Here is a 16,279-nt window from a genome sequence, read left to right on the forward strand (position 1 = left end):
GAGTTTCCCTTTTATCTAACCGGAGCGGATACCACACGAGTAGGATTTCTTTATTCGGAGGTCACACCTATATCTACCAGGTCACGATAAGTGTGCAGACGTGACCTGTTCATGCTTGAGGAGTCATCGCCCAGCCCTGGTCGCGCGGTGCCTGCACGTCAGATGGTGTAGGGTTCTGCCGTGGACTCGCAGCTGTGTTTGCTAGCGCTTGTATGTGTCTGAGATCCAGGCGCGCTGGTCCTGAACTTCTCTGTTGTGTATCCAACACTGTTCACCATACCTCCGTGGACGGGGGGCGTGAAAACAGGTCATTTCCATCCTAGGCTTAATCTTCATTTGACTGACTTTTACTCTCATGGCCCAGCCAATAAACTGATGGTGAATAGGCATCAATATTGATGAGGCATTACGACTGCTTTATTAGCCACATACGAACCGTTATCTTTTAACCACTGCCTTTAAATATGTGTGTTATGGATCTATGGTGACGACTTTAGGACAACACCGTTTCAACGATGATGTTTTCCTGTTGGTTGTAGGGCATAGAACATCCTTTTTTGGAGGTCAGCGATTGGCGATGTAAGTTAGCAACATCTTAAATCGCATCGGTACCCTAAATTTCAGCATCATAAGGATACTATTGATTACTATTTGTCGAAAAGCCAGCGAACAAGGAACTCTGCGTCCCGGTTCTTAAGGGGAAGTACCTCCTTGTCCGGAACACTCAAGACCATTATTGGAATCCCATTAGACTGGTGTTTAATCAATGATTAAGTTGAGATTGTTTACACCCTTATCCATCAACCCATTGCCCTGCTGCTTAGCAGCCCAATGCTGGCCTGCCAGGTTACTGTTTGTGTAGCAGGACATTGGAGAACTGCTTGAGCGCCCGGCGTGGTGGGGTTTGATTTCTGGCCCCGTGCCAGGGTCGTGTGACGTTGTTATTGCTCCCTCCCATTACTGCAATGAATGGCTTGTTTAACTACAGTTGTATTCATCATGCGAGCCTCATTCAGTAAAGGCCTTGGTCGCTAAAAGATTTCGGAATTCCCTCTTAAAGCGGTCACTGCACTCAGTGATATGTACACAGCCTTCGCACAGGGTGATCTTGTTTTCGGTAAAATCACGTACACAACAATCGTCATTGCATTCACTCAATAATCAGTTCCTTACGAAAGTGTGTTTAACAACTAGTGCCAATGGTGTTGTCTGTACTGAAATCTAAATTTGTGCAGCCACGCTAATGAAATTGCTGACTCTTCATGCACGTATATACATTTATTACAAAGCACACCTTCGCATATACGTATAACTTAAAACATACAATTATATCATCACATCTAGCGCAAAGTATCCACATTCCTTGAGCCAACAGCAACGTTAACAATATACAAGTTGATAAGAATATAGTTCTAACAAAGTGCGTCATTCATAATTATATATCCAATCTTCGACAATATGATTACATCAATACCTATATAGCAACGTGGTTTTACTTATACCCTGCTTTTGAACGATCTGACAAAATAGATTACAATGTACCGATTTGTGCAGCACACTTGTGTAGCCTCTCTACTCTAGCACTCTCTACAAGCACCGTAACATCAAACAACTCAGCATAACGTGGTGCCTCGCACGTACGCAACATGCACGGGGGACGTACAAGCAAGCTCGTGAGCGAACAATCAGAGAAATCAGGCTATCTCTACCGTGGGAACAAACATTGCTACCAAGGGCCACAATTTGTCACCACTCCCTTTACAAGAGGTAGGCAGTGCATACATTGTTGGCGGTGGCCGTCTGTACTTGGTCAACACACCGACAAGCAATTACGGAAGATAAATTATTTCTTCAAGGCTGGCTTTCACCCAAATAAACAACCTTCAAAGCATGTCTGAAATGGTATGCATAGATTAAATTATATGTACCGTGAAGAAAATATAAAGATGCAGTGTGCCTGTTTTATGATTAAATTTTCATGAAAACGACACAGACAAAACAAGAGCCTTTAAGTTACATCATCATACACACAGGTGACTTACTACATTGGCATGGCGCCAACTATCAATGGATGACGCCATACCTGGTGTACGTTCAAAACACGCACGGCGTTGTTTGATGTCAACAAATCCCCTGGTCAATTTTCCTCGGTCTTTTTAAATTTAAAACGTGCACAATGCATTTTTACCACAAAAATTGCTGTGATTATGTTTTTTATACTTGTAAATTATCGACTAAATTAGAAAATGTCTATTTGGGGATACGACATCGCAAAACGTGCACGCATCTGTATAAACATGTAGTACAGAATATTTAAACACGAAAGTAAAATATATAGAATATCCCACAACTATGTACAATATCTTTACGTTTGTCCAAAATCTACTAGTGGTCCCGACATGTTGGACCGTTTTTGCCATCCGCCATTACAATGTTTAATATATTGTAAGCAACAACTATAACTGCACAACAGATGATTCCACGTCTCTCAGTCTCTTCGGAAATAAAACATATACAGGTCTTCACAAAATATAGCGATAAACAAAATAGCAGCAACATATATATAGTACAAATATACAGGCTGATTAAGTGATAAAAGAAGCATTCTTACATTGTTTACGAGGACGATGGGCACTAACCACGCAAATGTCAAATGTCCCATCTTGTTCGACCTACTGGATGATTCGGTCGTCCTTGTCCACTGGAAGAGTAAGTAAGACTGACTGTCATTGCTGCTTATTCACCATGGACAGGATAGTGTGGATTCCTAGCATCTCATTGAAGTTGGACTGCACCACGTTGTCGAACTGTCCCTGGTAATCCACCTCGTAGCCCTTGTACTGTGACGGGATCGGGCTCTTCTTCACGCGTTTCTCGTGTTTTGGGTGGGCGTCGGATGCGTCGCCGCCGGCTGTGTGGTCGACGTCACCGTCGGCGAAAAAGACCTGGTCGCCGTCTACGACGATGCCCGGTGGAAAGTCGGCCACCCCCTCTGAACTCAGTGACAGTTTTGCCATATTTTCCTCCGCCGACGACACGGAATCCTTGCTACCTCTGGTGCTGTTGGTTTTGGAAGAAGCCAGACTGGCTTGCGATCCTCTTGGAGACTTCTTGAGATTGTCCAACGATCCCGTTTTGTTGCCTTTCTGTTTCGCCACCCGGTTCTGTGTCGGCATAGAATTCACCCGAGGTCGTGGCTCCGCGTTAGCGTTGGCCCCCTTGCCTCTCTCCAGGGCCATCCGCCGAAGGTCGGTCTCCACCTCGGAGTGGGTGCTGGCCCGAGTGCGTCTCGGAGGCGCCGGGCTGCTGGATGTGGAGCTGGGGGACCGGGTTGGAGACGAGAGTTGGGATTTCTTGTTCGGCACGGCGAGCGGCTTGCTCTCCGAAACGGACCTGTTCAGCTTCCTGGCCGCCGACGTGGGCATGCTGTGCAGGACGCCAGGCTCGCTGTTGACCTTGGCGGCGTCGGCTAACATCCTCGGCGCAGGTGGCGGGGACAGCGAGCCGTTCACCTGACCCTGGCCCTTCGGCTTCCGTACGAGCCGAGGACTGGCATAGTGGCTGGGGAAACTCTTGGGGTTCGGTCTCTTCACGCCGTAGTCGGTCCGATCCATGACGCTTGTGCCCATGCGAAAGTTGTACTCCTCTCTGAGACGCTCCAGTCGTTCCTTTCTCTCGCGCTCCTTCTGATCCTTCTCCTCTTGTTTTAGCCTCTCGACCTCGGTCTTCAGACTCTGTGTGCTGTTGGACCTCACCAACATCTTTTCATTGGGCCCCATCACAGACATGTTTGTTATTCAATAAATCAACCGGTCCGTTGACGAAATCAGGAACTCTTGAGGGGCGACAAACGTTTACGTTCGCAAATCAAACCCAAACAACCCACTGGACTCGGCTCTCTGCGTCCCGGCCAAGTGCAATGCTACCTGATCAACCGCGCACAAAGCAATAATACAGTGGGTATTTGGTACACAGGGAATCGGGTTCTTTTGGACTTTGTTTTGAACCAACTCCACACCACGTGCTGATCCTCACGACAGGTAAAATTACCGTATCGGTAACACTTTCCGTCGTAAACACCTTTGTCTCGGCCAGAAGTGGGAGGGGCTTAAGCGGTGTCATTTACTTGTTGCTATTGATCTCCACGGCGCGACAAAGGACGGGCAAATATCCTGTCAAAATAATGTATCGCTCACAAAGGTGTTTTCGCGGTGCCCAGCCTTCCGCTGGCAATACCCTACGCGACCTGTCATCCGTAGCAATAACAGTTGCCCACGAGCTTGAGGTCAACTTGAACACCTGAGTAGGGCGTCATACACTTGTCACTCATAACTTTTCACATCAACGTCGACGTTACAATCTGCACGTACTGTGTGGACATTCGTGTCGTACAAGAAGAGCGATACTTCGAACAGAAAGAGCGTTTTTTGTGAAATTTGTTTTCGCCTCGTTACCTTAACAAGACTGGTGGTGAAAGGGGAGACAAACGGGTGAAAACGTTGGTGAAATGTTGAGCCGTTTGTGTTGTAATGTCGATACCCTTTGTGTAAACACGTGACGCATATTGGTGAGAGTGTCGTCTGACAGCCACGTCTGGTGGCCCACATTTAGCGACTGCACTGTCTGGGGTCACGTGCTGAAGTCCCGCCTTTTCTTTCTTTCCATATGTTCTTTCTATGCAAAAGTGAACCCACTGTAATAGAACACGACCAAGCACACGGCTGCTAGTATCGTTTTAGTCCTTTCTTGGAAGGCAAAGGCTAAGCCTGTCAATAAGAATTTTCATTTCGCTATTAAGCCTGTCAATAAGATTTTTTCCATGTTTGACAAGGAATTATTCCTACTGACAGGGAACAGCCTATCGATAGCCGTTGCCTTCTCAGAACACACTTCGCCGCTGAGTAAACAGGTGTGTTTCCCCCAGCATAGGAGAGAGGGAAATAAAGTGTTTGTACGCGGGTCTGTTTTCGGACAACCTTGAGATGTACAAGAGGGATGTTGTACGTCAGAGCGTAGCTGGCCACTGAAAGACGTACAGGGTGTGAGTGATTTTTCTGTGCATATAGCTTTTTTACGGATTTCCTGTAGTTTTGAATCACTTCTCGCTCCATCATTGGAATTAAAAATGGCAATGCTATGGGGGATATGCTCCTATTAACTCTAAAAGACAAAGCTACTTTTTTACATTCGTCATACCAACCCCTTGGATTGGACTTCAGCCAGGGCTTATCACAATCAGGTTATCAAACTCCTGTTACAAATAGCACAGCCTTGGCATTGGCGGGTCTGGTAATGACTCATTGATTAAATGGACCTGGGCTTCATAATATTTACTCTCCCAGGTCAGGTTACGGTTGGGACCAATTAATTATTAGTTAGTTCACACTGACCCATTGACACACTGGGTAGGTTTGTTCTGTACATGTATATACTTAAGATGGGGGGTGGGGTGGCACTGTAGTATTTCTATTCTATTCAATAGCTCATTTCTCCACATATACATACACATGTAGATGAAATGGAAAATGTCAGACTTCCCTCCCTATTTGACTAGTTTATAGTTTGAAACATTTGCCCCAAACAGTCTTAACCAGTAATGGACTTCACCATATAATCATGAAAAATCCCTCTATAAAAGAAACAGCAAAAACCCCTGTACCAATAGGTCATTTCTTTTATTAATTGCAAGTGACAAGAAAATTTTGTGCATACCAATCAGGAATGATCAATCAATGCCGTACTGCAGACTGTGTTTCTGTGTAGAGCACAGACAGACATCCTGGACACAAGATCTGCCATCCTGGGCACAAGACCTGTCATGTGACCCAGTCTACTGACATGGCCTCCAACAACAATATACCATATATGGGAAAGAAAACACCATACTTATGACTGGTCATTTCCTTGAAATGTCATGTCTTGCTTAGAACAATCATGTGTCTTATTTTCTTCTTCAGTGGCTAAGTCTGGAAGGTGCACAATACATTTTTCAAGGAGATTCTCAACAACTCACGCACGTGCAATGAACAAAATCGCTAGACAGGTGCAAAAATTAAGGGAAAATGCACACTAAGCATCTATGAGTACACCATGTTTGTCATGTTTCCCAATGCAAAAATTAAATTTAAATAGATAACTATTTACAGAACGCAAATTGATATTCTCACCATTTTGATATACATAACCAACCATTCACCCCTATATCAATATACAATATGTGTAAACATCATATAACTTAGTAACAAAAGAGCTTGATTGTCTTTATAGACTGTCCTAGGGCATACACAAACAACCAGCCTATCATAGAGCATTCTGGGAAAAGGCATTTTTCAAAAATGTTGTAGAAAAATGAGGATACCGTATTTTTAACCAGATGGATGCTGTTTATAAACTCCTGTCATGGCACAACACAAACATCCACCTTTGACTTGATAAATTCTCCTGTTTATAAGTCCCTCCTCCCCAGCATGCTCTAAGATGCACCTGGTGTGGATAAAAAGCATCAAAAATTTCTATACACGTTCAACTTTAACAACAATACGTTATGAATTGAGGCTTGCAGCTAGAAGCAGCTGTACAACAACAGTGTGCTGCACACGTTTCTGCAGTGTGCAACAACAACTGCCTTGGATGACGTCAATGTCAACACTATGTCATGATATAAATCTTCACAACGAACCCGCTAATTTATGAAACTGACACAAAAAAATAGTTAAATGAAGTGGAACACATCCCCTCACCCCTCCCCTATATCTGGCACAGTTTAACATGGCCCACATAAATCCAAGCACGGGTACATAGGAACAGTATTGTACATATCTTACATGTACACATACACAGAACTACCTTACCACCCAAACCAAACATTCCTCAACAAAGAGGACAAAGATTCCCGAGGGATTCTTGATAAACCTTGTGGAAAGCTTATCAAGTACTTGTTTCTACCTTCCATTTCTACCAATATATTGTCCATTTTTGTTAATACATGTATGTTTTTTTTCATGTTAACACCACTGAACCTACACTGAAAATCTGGTCTGTCCTTGACGTCTACAAGGATGGCCAGAAATTTTGCTACACGACTTCGTTATGCATATTTATGTATCTGCATATGAGTACGATGTCTTGTTATCGAAGCACCACTGTATGAGCCTGACTGAACAGTTCTTGCTGAAGACAAGAGTTGTCTTTGTTGTCATGACAACCACGAGGACACACACATACCTGTACGGTTAGGCAAACATGTACAGGGAGTTAAGTAAGGTCTGACATGTGAAGTGAGTCAACTGGGGCCGCACGGACAATTTCCTAAGGAATTGTTGGAAATATGCAGCAGTGAATGTTATAATTTCTATGGTCAGTTCACAGTCATGTGGATAAACAAGCAACGTTAGTAGGATATTTTTATTGTCACTCTCTCTTTGCTTTATAGACAACCAGTATCTATTGCTAAACCGTGACCTGAGTAAGGTAGTCTTCTGTTACAGTACTACCTACATGTTTTAACAGACTAATATGGAGACTGATTCTTTGGGTTTTTGATTAAAACAGGTCGGGCTGGAAGTGGTAAAATGCAGACTAAAATTCAACTACAATCAATTCAATTTTCCATATTCAGTGGTGTTCATACTTCATTCTCTTGCGTAAAAATCTGATAAACAGTGGCTTAGTCTCCATCCATGAAAACAAACCAATAACTAGTGAAACATGAGGACTAACATCAGTAGTTAGTGCCCTTTTTCATGAAGACATTCTCCAGAGCTTTCAATGGTCCAGTGACACAACTCTTAACAACACCAACTGGTTATATAAGAATTCCTGATGAGATATAGGAAACAAAAAGCACCGCAGTGTGAACCCTCAACAATCACAACGTGTTCAACATGATAAATGCAGATGTAGGCTTTTGTGGTACATTGTATGCACAGGTTTCCAAGACATGATACTGAGAAAAGTATACCATGAAATCCCTGGCATTACTGTGTTTATTTTGGACTAGTGAATTAGCTAAAAGATCCTGCTAAAATGTGCCAAATGAAGACAACAAAAGACAAGATGATTGGCAATCGTCCACACCATCCAGTTCCAATATTCAACAACCAAGTGAAAGTCAGCCCAAGTGTTCGTGGTGCATCTAAAGAGTTGTGTAGCTGCACATCAGCTCAAATGGAACACTAGTTTGGAAGCGGGGAAGTGGCAAGTACATGATGAATCTTTCCACAAAACATCACCTGCTAAACATCATCAATCCCTTTCATCCTTCATATGAAGTACTGACAAAAGACCCACTGAAGGGGGAACTATTTGGCCATTAGTCTGTGGGCGGTGGGGGAGTAGGGGGCATATCTGGTGCCCACAGCAGGGCTGCCTCCAGCCACGGGGGTGTTTGTGGATGTGGGAGGTACAGACTTCACCTCCTTGTTGTTTACTGTAGCGTTGATTTCTAGACCATCTAGTTTCTTCCACAGCTCCTCTCTCTCCTTCTCTTTCTTCCTCTCTCTGGAAGAAACAACATCATGTGTCGATTGTAAAAGAGCAAGTTCCCTCAAATACTGCTAGAGAAAATGTCTGAATGTCTATAGTTTCAAGACTGAAGACTGCAATAAAAAAAAAACAGGGCCATTAAATGATTCTGTAGGATTAAAACACTCACTTTTGTCTCTCTGCCTTGTAGTTGGCTGTCAGCTCATCAAATAACTTGCTGTTCATCTCCATAAATGTCTTGAGGACATTATAGACCAGAGCCACGATGGTCCTGAGAAAAGGAGGGTGGATGTCATTGGTGTTCGGTGTATTCTGGACACAGTTCATATGTAACTTATGTGAGTAGAAAGTGGAAGCTTATGATGACTTTTTTTGATTAAAACATTAAAACAATCTGAAAGTTTACTTCAGTCATATATAACTATATTAAGATCAAAGCATGAAGGAATGGCATTAATAAAATGCCAGACAGACAAGTAGAGCATTAAGTTCATGTAGTTAAGGAGACACTCACTGGTTCCAGTGCTCCTTGGAGATGCGATAAAGGTTTGGGAACATGATGGGCATGATAACGTTGGAGTTTTCCTCGATTAAGCTCATCACGTACTCGTTGTTCCAGAAGTACAGCGCTCTTTCTGCAACCTGTGGAATAAAAGTTAATTAACCATATTAGCTATAAAAAATTCCACACCATTTGGTGCATAGGATCTCTGTTTATATAGTCCTTGGGTGCACAGGCCCAATACATATAGAATACAACACGGGGTATTCCGTATCGACGGCCATGGGCCGTCGGGCGATCCGACTCACGGGAGGGCCGGGACCGAGGGCGATGCGGAATACACCGTGTTGTATTTTATTTATGTCATACCCACCCAAGAAAACACGCCTTTCAATGCAAGATGAGCCAAAAGTTGGTGCCCCTAAACCCTCAAATGCAACAACATCAATTCCAACGTTCGGATTCTGTATTTAAATTTTCGAAAGCGGCCCACGCGGTTAGGGCGAAATGCATTCGAATTGTTCTATGGAAGCCATGGAGCCCGGGCCGAACCGTAAAGTACGGCCCGGTCCGGAACCCGTTATCGAACATAATCGCAGCCCAGGTATGATATAAATAACTGTTATACAGTAGGGCCTTAGTCCACCGATACATGTTGGTCATTAAAAAAAACAGTGTCTGTGCCAGTTTCAAGTCCACTTTTTCCCTTTCATGGACTGTCTTTCCATCACATGGATAGAATCAGCTCTATCGCAATCTCCATTAGATTACTGCATTCGCTGCACTTAAATTGTGTGTGAAGAGCATACAGCACTACAGCACTCTTTGGGAAACAGCAACCAAAGGAAACAGCGCCCCCTGTTGACTTTACACAGAGCTGCATGTGGAGCCTACCTGGAAGTGAGGACTGGACACACACTTGGAGATCTGTTTGAACAGTGGCTCCTGTATCCTAACAAACTGGGAGGGTTCAATCACATCCAGGATTTCTTCTATCTCTCCCAAGAACATCACCTGGAGTACAAACAGATGGGTTAGCAATGGTGGTGGTCCAAGAGCCATCATGTATTATGACCAAACAGATTATAACTCCCTATTCAGAGATGTACAAATGTAGTATCGGCACCTCATATATACATTTGTAGTTAAAATCATTTCAGCATATGGGGGCAGTGTTCATCTCCATTTCTATAGACCTTGGGCCACACAGGCCACTACAGTAGGGGGCTAATCCAGTGGCAGTGGAGTGTGTTTAACTCCCATACCCTTTATTGCTGGTTACTAAGCAGAGAAAGCAGTACATGTATTTGGTTTTTGGTATGACCTGGCCAGGATTAAAGCCCCTGACCTTCAAATGACATTTTATATCTCTATTTTTTTTTTAAATCTTGAACATATTGTAACAGATATGACTCCTACCTCTTACAGTCCAACAGTAAACTATATACTACAATCAATCAGATTACCAGCATACTGGTTCCACATGTACCAAGAAGAGGAAATCTCACCTCCTTCTGACTACACGTCTTGGGCCAGAACTTGAGCAAGCCTCGTACGACAGGCTCTGTTAACGTGGCATCCTTCTCCAGAAACTGAACCACGCAGTAAGCCAGCTGCGTAAAGAAGGCAGACTGAGTTGTGGTAGAAACAAATAGGAAGTCAATCAGGAAGGATAGGAAAGAAAGGTCTGAAAGAAAACTGAAACAAGAAGATAAAGACAGAGAGAACTGTGAGAAAGAAAAGTCAAGGGAAAACAATAGTTGCACTCAAGGAATATTAATCAAGTTAAAGAATTGGGGGTAAAAATATATGCGAAACAGAAGCTGAAGGTTAAATCATATGTGAAGAGTAATTCATTCATTTATGCAAGAACTCATGACAAGACTGATGATTTCTGTTAATTGCATAATCATTTAAACAGCAAAGTTAAAATTACAATAATCAGGTTTAATAAAATTTTCATTGAATGAAATACATGTAAGCATGTGTAAGTTAAGTAAATTATAGTATACATCTACGAATTTTAAGACTACACAAGAAAATCTCACCAAACTGCTTTCCATGCATTTTTACATGGAAACAATCTTTAATAATACTGTGACTACATGTAGGTCCTGTCCACATATTTCAACATGGATTAGTTCAGCTATTAGGCATTCACCAGATCTAAAAGACTGCCTGTGTTCAAAGACTCACTGCCAAAGGTCAGGGTGGATTCTATGGTAATTCTTCCAGCGTAATGAGCTGAACTGAATCCACAGCTAAGGCTAAGTGCTGTTCAGTGCCACGTTAAGCTGCACATTGCTATGCATGCTACACAAAGCTATGGTGCACATTTGAAGACTCCTCACTCACCTGTGCATGATAGAGAGACAGACTCTTGGCCTTGTGCAGGGGGATCAGCACCTTGATCAGGAACTGCTTGTGTTCTGCCTTCAGAGGTAATGCAAAGCCATTGATGATGCTGTAATAATTTAAAAAAAACACATCAGCAAATGTACCTTCCTGGGTGTTGGGTGTTACCGTACATGTATGTGATCGTGAACAGATTTATTTTCTCATGTTACTAGCCTCCTATGCAGACCCCCTGGGTGGCGCGCATTTTCCATGGCTTCCATTAGAACACACAGGTGACCTACCAGAAAACACGAGGGCATATGAGAAAAATAAGTCACTGTAACAGAGAAGAATGTTTGCGCAGGAGGCCATCAAATGTTTTACAGACAGTACATCATCCTTTATCTCCTATTTACAGACTGAGGCTTTGGGGCCAAGTGATAGTAAGATGCTCCAGTGCTGCAGGGCAGACATTACTCCCACCCTATATAGTTTTTAACCCAATTCTGTTTGCACATAAAAGACTTTTCGTGTCCCAAGCAGGTGTTTCAGATGGACATCAAAGTCAGGTTGCCCTCATTTAAGGAAGTTCTGCCCCAGAAAAATTGGCAGTTTGGCACAAACCAGCATGGAAGCCATCAGCACACGATGCATGGAGCTCGAAATATGTACTTAGCCACTAGAACAATGTTGTCATACTTCTATAATGACATATTTTATCTACTATGCTGAACATGAAAAAACTTGGGATAACTAATTTTGACAGTCATGTTCATAACAATGAGCTGACACAGTATGTGTGCCTGTGAAAAAAATCAATGAGAGATACACATGACAAAGGTACCAAAAATGGCAATATTTATCATGTGAAATACTGGTTGTTTTGTTTTGTCCTGGTTTAAGTTCAGTTGTACATGTACTTGTCACTGTACACATTGCCAAAATCTGTGTGTTGAATGTTACAAAATACATAGTGAGTTTATGCTAAAAATATGCCAGATGGCTGCTATTTCCACTAGGTGTTCAATCATTCGGTAATCAAAACTTCATGGGTGGTGAACATATTATTTGTTTTCAATACCTTTTGCCCATTCCATACAGATGTTCATGAGAGAACAGAAATACTGTGAAAATGATATAATTTGCCATGCCCCCAATATGCATAGCTCACCAGAGCTTATCAAAATATACTCATGAGAACAGAGTTATCATTCACATCATGCAGCACTCTTCTGCTTGGAGCAAGAAGATCAATAACATTTTGAAAGCCATCATTACTGTAGAAAAAGTCCATATAAGAACACATAAGCCTGATGGCTGCCTGTATCTGATGAAGTAACATTAGTGCTCTCAAAGATTGCTCGCTCAATTTTAGAAATCAAAGCTTCTGACAGCAACTTGTTATCTGTGGAGGCCCGTCACATATTTCCCAAGGTTGAGGATCTACTTGAGCGATTACTCTCGTAATAATGCTCTTTTCAAGCCATCAGCTCCTCCAGTTATTACTTGGAAAGTGAAGGAGTGGTGCGTTTTCTTAAAAGGTAGGCTTTCCCAGATTGAAGCAGGCCTGGGATGCAGTCATGCAGTGGAAGGTCATTTGACAGAACCCAACAGTTTGCATCATATTTAACAGCACCTCAGAACATCCTGCCAAATTCTTGGAAAGATGGTTACTAAGTACATGTACTTATAGTATGTTGATCATTTTGCAGCTACATGAGGCCCAACAGAGGATCTATCAAAGGAGAACGCTGGTGACCTCTGGGTAAGGCAACATAGAGTTTTTTTGATAACGTCTATTATCATTTATCCATCAGATCACATAGATCTTCCACCACGAAAAGACTTAAGAGACCTCTGAAGTAACATCTACCAGTATAATGCACTCCTGCATATCTACACTGTAGATGTTTCAAACACCCTGTTTTTTCAAGGTGGCAGACATAACTTAGCCTCTACCAGGCTTTGGAAGCAGCTGGTCTGGTAGTTTGCAGCACCTGGACTCCTTTAGCAGACCAACTCCCCTGGCATGTTATCTCTCTATTTGGCCAATTTCAACCTTACCTTCCTAGGATTTCCAACAGCTCCCCCACTCCATTGAAATGCTCCGTCTCGTAGATGAATCTAAAGAAAACATAACAAGAGACGGCAATGAGGAAGTGATGCAAAACTATACATGTACCGGTACCATCAAAATATTCCATCTGTCAGCAACAGTACCACAGGTACTAATAATTGGTGGTCTCTATTGATCTCTATTCCTACATTTATCTTAGCTTAGAGAAAGTCCCATGGACATCCTTGAGATACCGAACAGTATAACATGCAGGCATATCTAAGCACTGCTACAAGTACGCAGTCATTATTTACACTATGAGACCCTCTTCAATATGTTTTTTAACACTTACTTAAGAAAGATGTGGTTGATCTGCTTTCTGATGAATGCTCTCAGTCCCAGGAACTTCCCATATATTCTATGGAGGACAGTCTTGAGGAAGTCTCGTTCCCGGGGGTCCTCGCTGTCGAAGAGTTCTAGCAGCTGCAGGGATCACAAAGTGAACATTGCATTAATACTTCAGTGAAACTTTGATGCTGGAAATGGAAATGGAAATTCAATTCAGGCATCTACATCAACAATACATCACAGCACGTACCCAGCACAAGACTCTGGGCAATCACCCTGGCTGATGAGTTGTTGTTACCAAACAATAAGTGGTGGCAAATTCAACTGTCAACAATAACTAGACACCTTTTAACCCATCATCCTAGCCCAGTTGCATTGTGTTATTAGGCATGTTAAGGAGTCATTGTCTTGTAGTATTATACATACACACTTTCATCACAGTATCTTATGAATATTTGGTCAACATTGCATCATAGTGTTGTATACGATTTCTACATGCAATTACATTTCTACATACAATTACTACATGGAGGCTATATGTGTCTTCTAATGCACATTTACAATGCAGTATCCTTGGTCAAATGTCATGTATGGGCAACAACTGTGGCCTACAGCTGGTTAGGGTGAATAGAGGACAAGTACACTCACCTGCAGCACAAACTTCTGGTCTATGTACTTCTTTGCAATGCTGGGTTGGAAGTCTGGAGACTCCAGGAACCGCAAAAAGAACTCATACACTATCTGTAAGGATACATATGGGAGCATGTTAACGCATCAAGTGTGAAATTTTTTTATGAAACCTTATCTCATAGAGTGTAGATAGCTTGCTGTTCAACTGTAAAATAACATAAAAAATCTGCAAACAATGTCAATTTTAGGCTGTTATAGTGTTAAAGCTTGCTACATGAACACCATGCCAATGTTCCAGAGCTAAAATCATTGCTAAAATCTTTCACCCTGCTTTAGCCATTACTAACAGTAACACATAGAGAGCATGCAGGCAGGCAGAGGCTGCAGTACCTGTAGATGAGGCCAGGAGGCCTCCAACGTTGGGTCATCCTCCTCAGGGTCAAACTCTGTGTTCTCGCTGGGAGGCAATGTTCTGAAGATGTTGGAAGCAATCTGAGAGAAAAATGATTGCAATGATAAATCCAAGAGCAAAAGCATAACAGTCTCTAAGATTTCACAAATCAATATATATATTGTGCAATTCTAACTACAAAGATGTGAATTTAGCAATGGAAAATATATTTTACTGGTGTTCAAATCAGAGCTGTTTTCACTTGCACCAGTAACTAATGTTCCAGTACCAGTACCAGTAACTAATTTCAAACCCTGGTAGGCATGCCCTGGCAGTGCTCCATCTCCAACATTACTTCAGCAAGAATCTATCTAAAACCACAGAGGTCTAATTTTATGGATCACATCCTCTGGAAAACCATCTTCTGATGCAAGAGATATGAAAGGAATCTGCTTGTTGGATGATGGGATGTTTGATGAATACCTGGGGTCATTTTTCCAGTTTCATGACAATGTAAACATTACAATAAAGCAGACTGTTGAGAGTGTCCATAAATTTGACTGATTTCTTAATGGCCTTTTACTTGGTGAGCTTTCAATGATCTCAAATTGACAAGAACAAGTTTTAAATCATGTCAAATCACACCAGGTGAGCACGGGTCTGCCTGAAGATGGAGGAAAATTTGCAATGTTACAAGTGTAGCTGGGCAGAACCCTGGTCCTGTTCTTATTTAGATGAGCACATTGCTTTGTAATGTTGACCTAATGTGTATATCTTTAGAAATCATAGTTCATTTCAGCTGGTGAAGGTTACTGCTGTATGATATGTCTTTAAAAATTATGTAAATAAACCATTCAATTAAAAAATATTATCACTTCTTACCATTTTCACTACTTCAGGGTAGACCTGTTCTGTGAGCACACCCCTGCCTGCTGTGATGTAGTCCACCAGCTCGTTCAGACTGGCCCGCTTGATCTCCTTCCCCTTCAGGTCCGACACCGAGTCCATGAAGTCGAAGACGACGGAACATTGCTGCAGCTTCTTGATGAAGAGCTCGTGCTGCTCGGCTGGGGGAGCGTCTGCAGGAGGGAAGCAGGGGGACGGGAATCAGAGGGTTTCCCTGACATGGGTTATCGAGAGGCATGTCTGCAATTTGCCCAAGCACACCTGCTCACACCCCTACTCTTCCCAATGTGTATTGTGCATTGTGTTCTTTACTAGTAACATGCAGGGCTTTGACACTTGATGCTCTTACATACAAATGTATAAAGGGCCGAAGACTAAATGTCCCCTCCAAAGCCAGGAGGAACTGGTCACTGACATGTTGGACAGCTAACAGTTCCCCTTCCAAAAAAAATCTACAGCTAAAAGCCGCCGCTGCAGCAAGCCTCCTTGATCCCACATTTCATCAGTGCCACCCAGTTTCCTTAGAAGCCTTTCACTTTTAATTACACCCTTCCAGCAGCGAGGATTAATCCTCCATCACCCTGCTTCAGTAACATCATCACGTCTTACTGGAGGAAGGCATCAT

General features: G+C 42.6%; 2 protein-coding genes across 3 annotated transcripts in view; both read right to left on the minus strand.

Annotated features, from left to right (window-relative positions):
- Nucleotides 1-2,726: 2,726 nt before the first annotated feature.
- Nucleotides 2,727-3,788, minus strand: LOC109482251 (microtubule-associated protein 4-like). Its single transcript, XM_019784943.1, has one exon. It carries the CDS (start codon nt 3,786-3,788, stop codon nt 2,727-2,729), a length of 1,062 nt encoding a protein of 353 aa, XP_019640502.1.
- Nucleotides 3,789-5,656: 1,868 nt separating this feature from the next.
- The window catches only part of LOC109482551 (serine/threonine-protein phosphatase 2A 56 kDa regulatory subunit epsilon isoform-like), a 28,617-nt gene continuing 17,994 nt past the window's right edge, over nt 5,657-16,279 (minus strand). Inside the window, exons 2-12 of one of the 2 annotated variants that reach the window (XM_019785302.1) lie at nt 15,631-15,827; nt 14,748-14,849; nt 14,376-14,468; nt 13,732-13,862; nt 13,388-13,447; nt 11,342-11,450; nt 10,495-10,599; nt 9,881-10,000; nt 8,999-9,126; nt 8,654-8,755; nt 5,657-8,499 (exon numbers count right to left, since the gene is read on the minus strand). In XM_019785302.1, coding sequence (XP_019640861.1) covers nt 8,301-8,499; nt 8,654-8,755; nt 8,999-9,126; nt 9,881-10,000; nt 10,495-10,599; nt 11,342-11,450; nt 13,388-13,447; nt 13,732-13,862; nt 14,376-14,468; nt 14,748-14,849; nt 15,631-15,827 — 1,346 coding nt within the window. In that variant the 3' untranslated portion in view covers nt 5,657-8,300. Of the gene's footprint in view, nt 8,500-8,653; nt 8,756-8,998; nt 9,127-9,880; nt 10,001-10,494; nt 10,618-11,341; nt 11,451-13,387; nt 13,448-13,731; nt 13,863-14,375; nt 14,469-14,747; nt 14,850-15,630; nt 15,828-16,279 lie in introns of both variants that reach the window. The other variant, XM_019785300.1, reaches the window with a different exon arrangement.

The sequence above is a fragment of the Branchiostoma belcheri genome, unplaced genomic scaffold (assembly GCF_001625305.1).
Source record: "Branchiostoma belcheri isolate BF01 breed outbred unplaced genomic scaffold, Haploidv18h27 scaffold6, whole genome shotgun sequence".
Taxonomy (NCBI): domain Eukaryota; kingdom Metazoa; phylum Chordata; class Leptocardii; order Amphioxiformes; family Branchiostomatidae; genus Branchiostoma; species Branchiostoma belcheri.

Bases quoted from the DNA above. Each gene is read 5' to 3' on its own strand.
- LOC109482251 (XM_019784943.1), bottom strand. From the start codon at position 3,788: ATGTCTGTGATGGGGCCCAATGAAAAGATGTTGGTGAGGTCCAACAGC.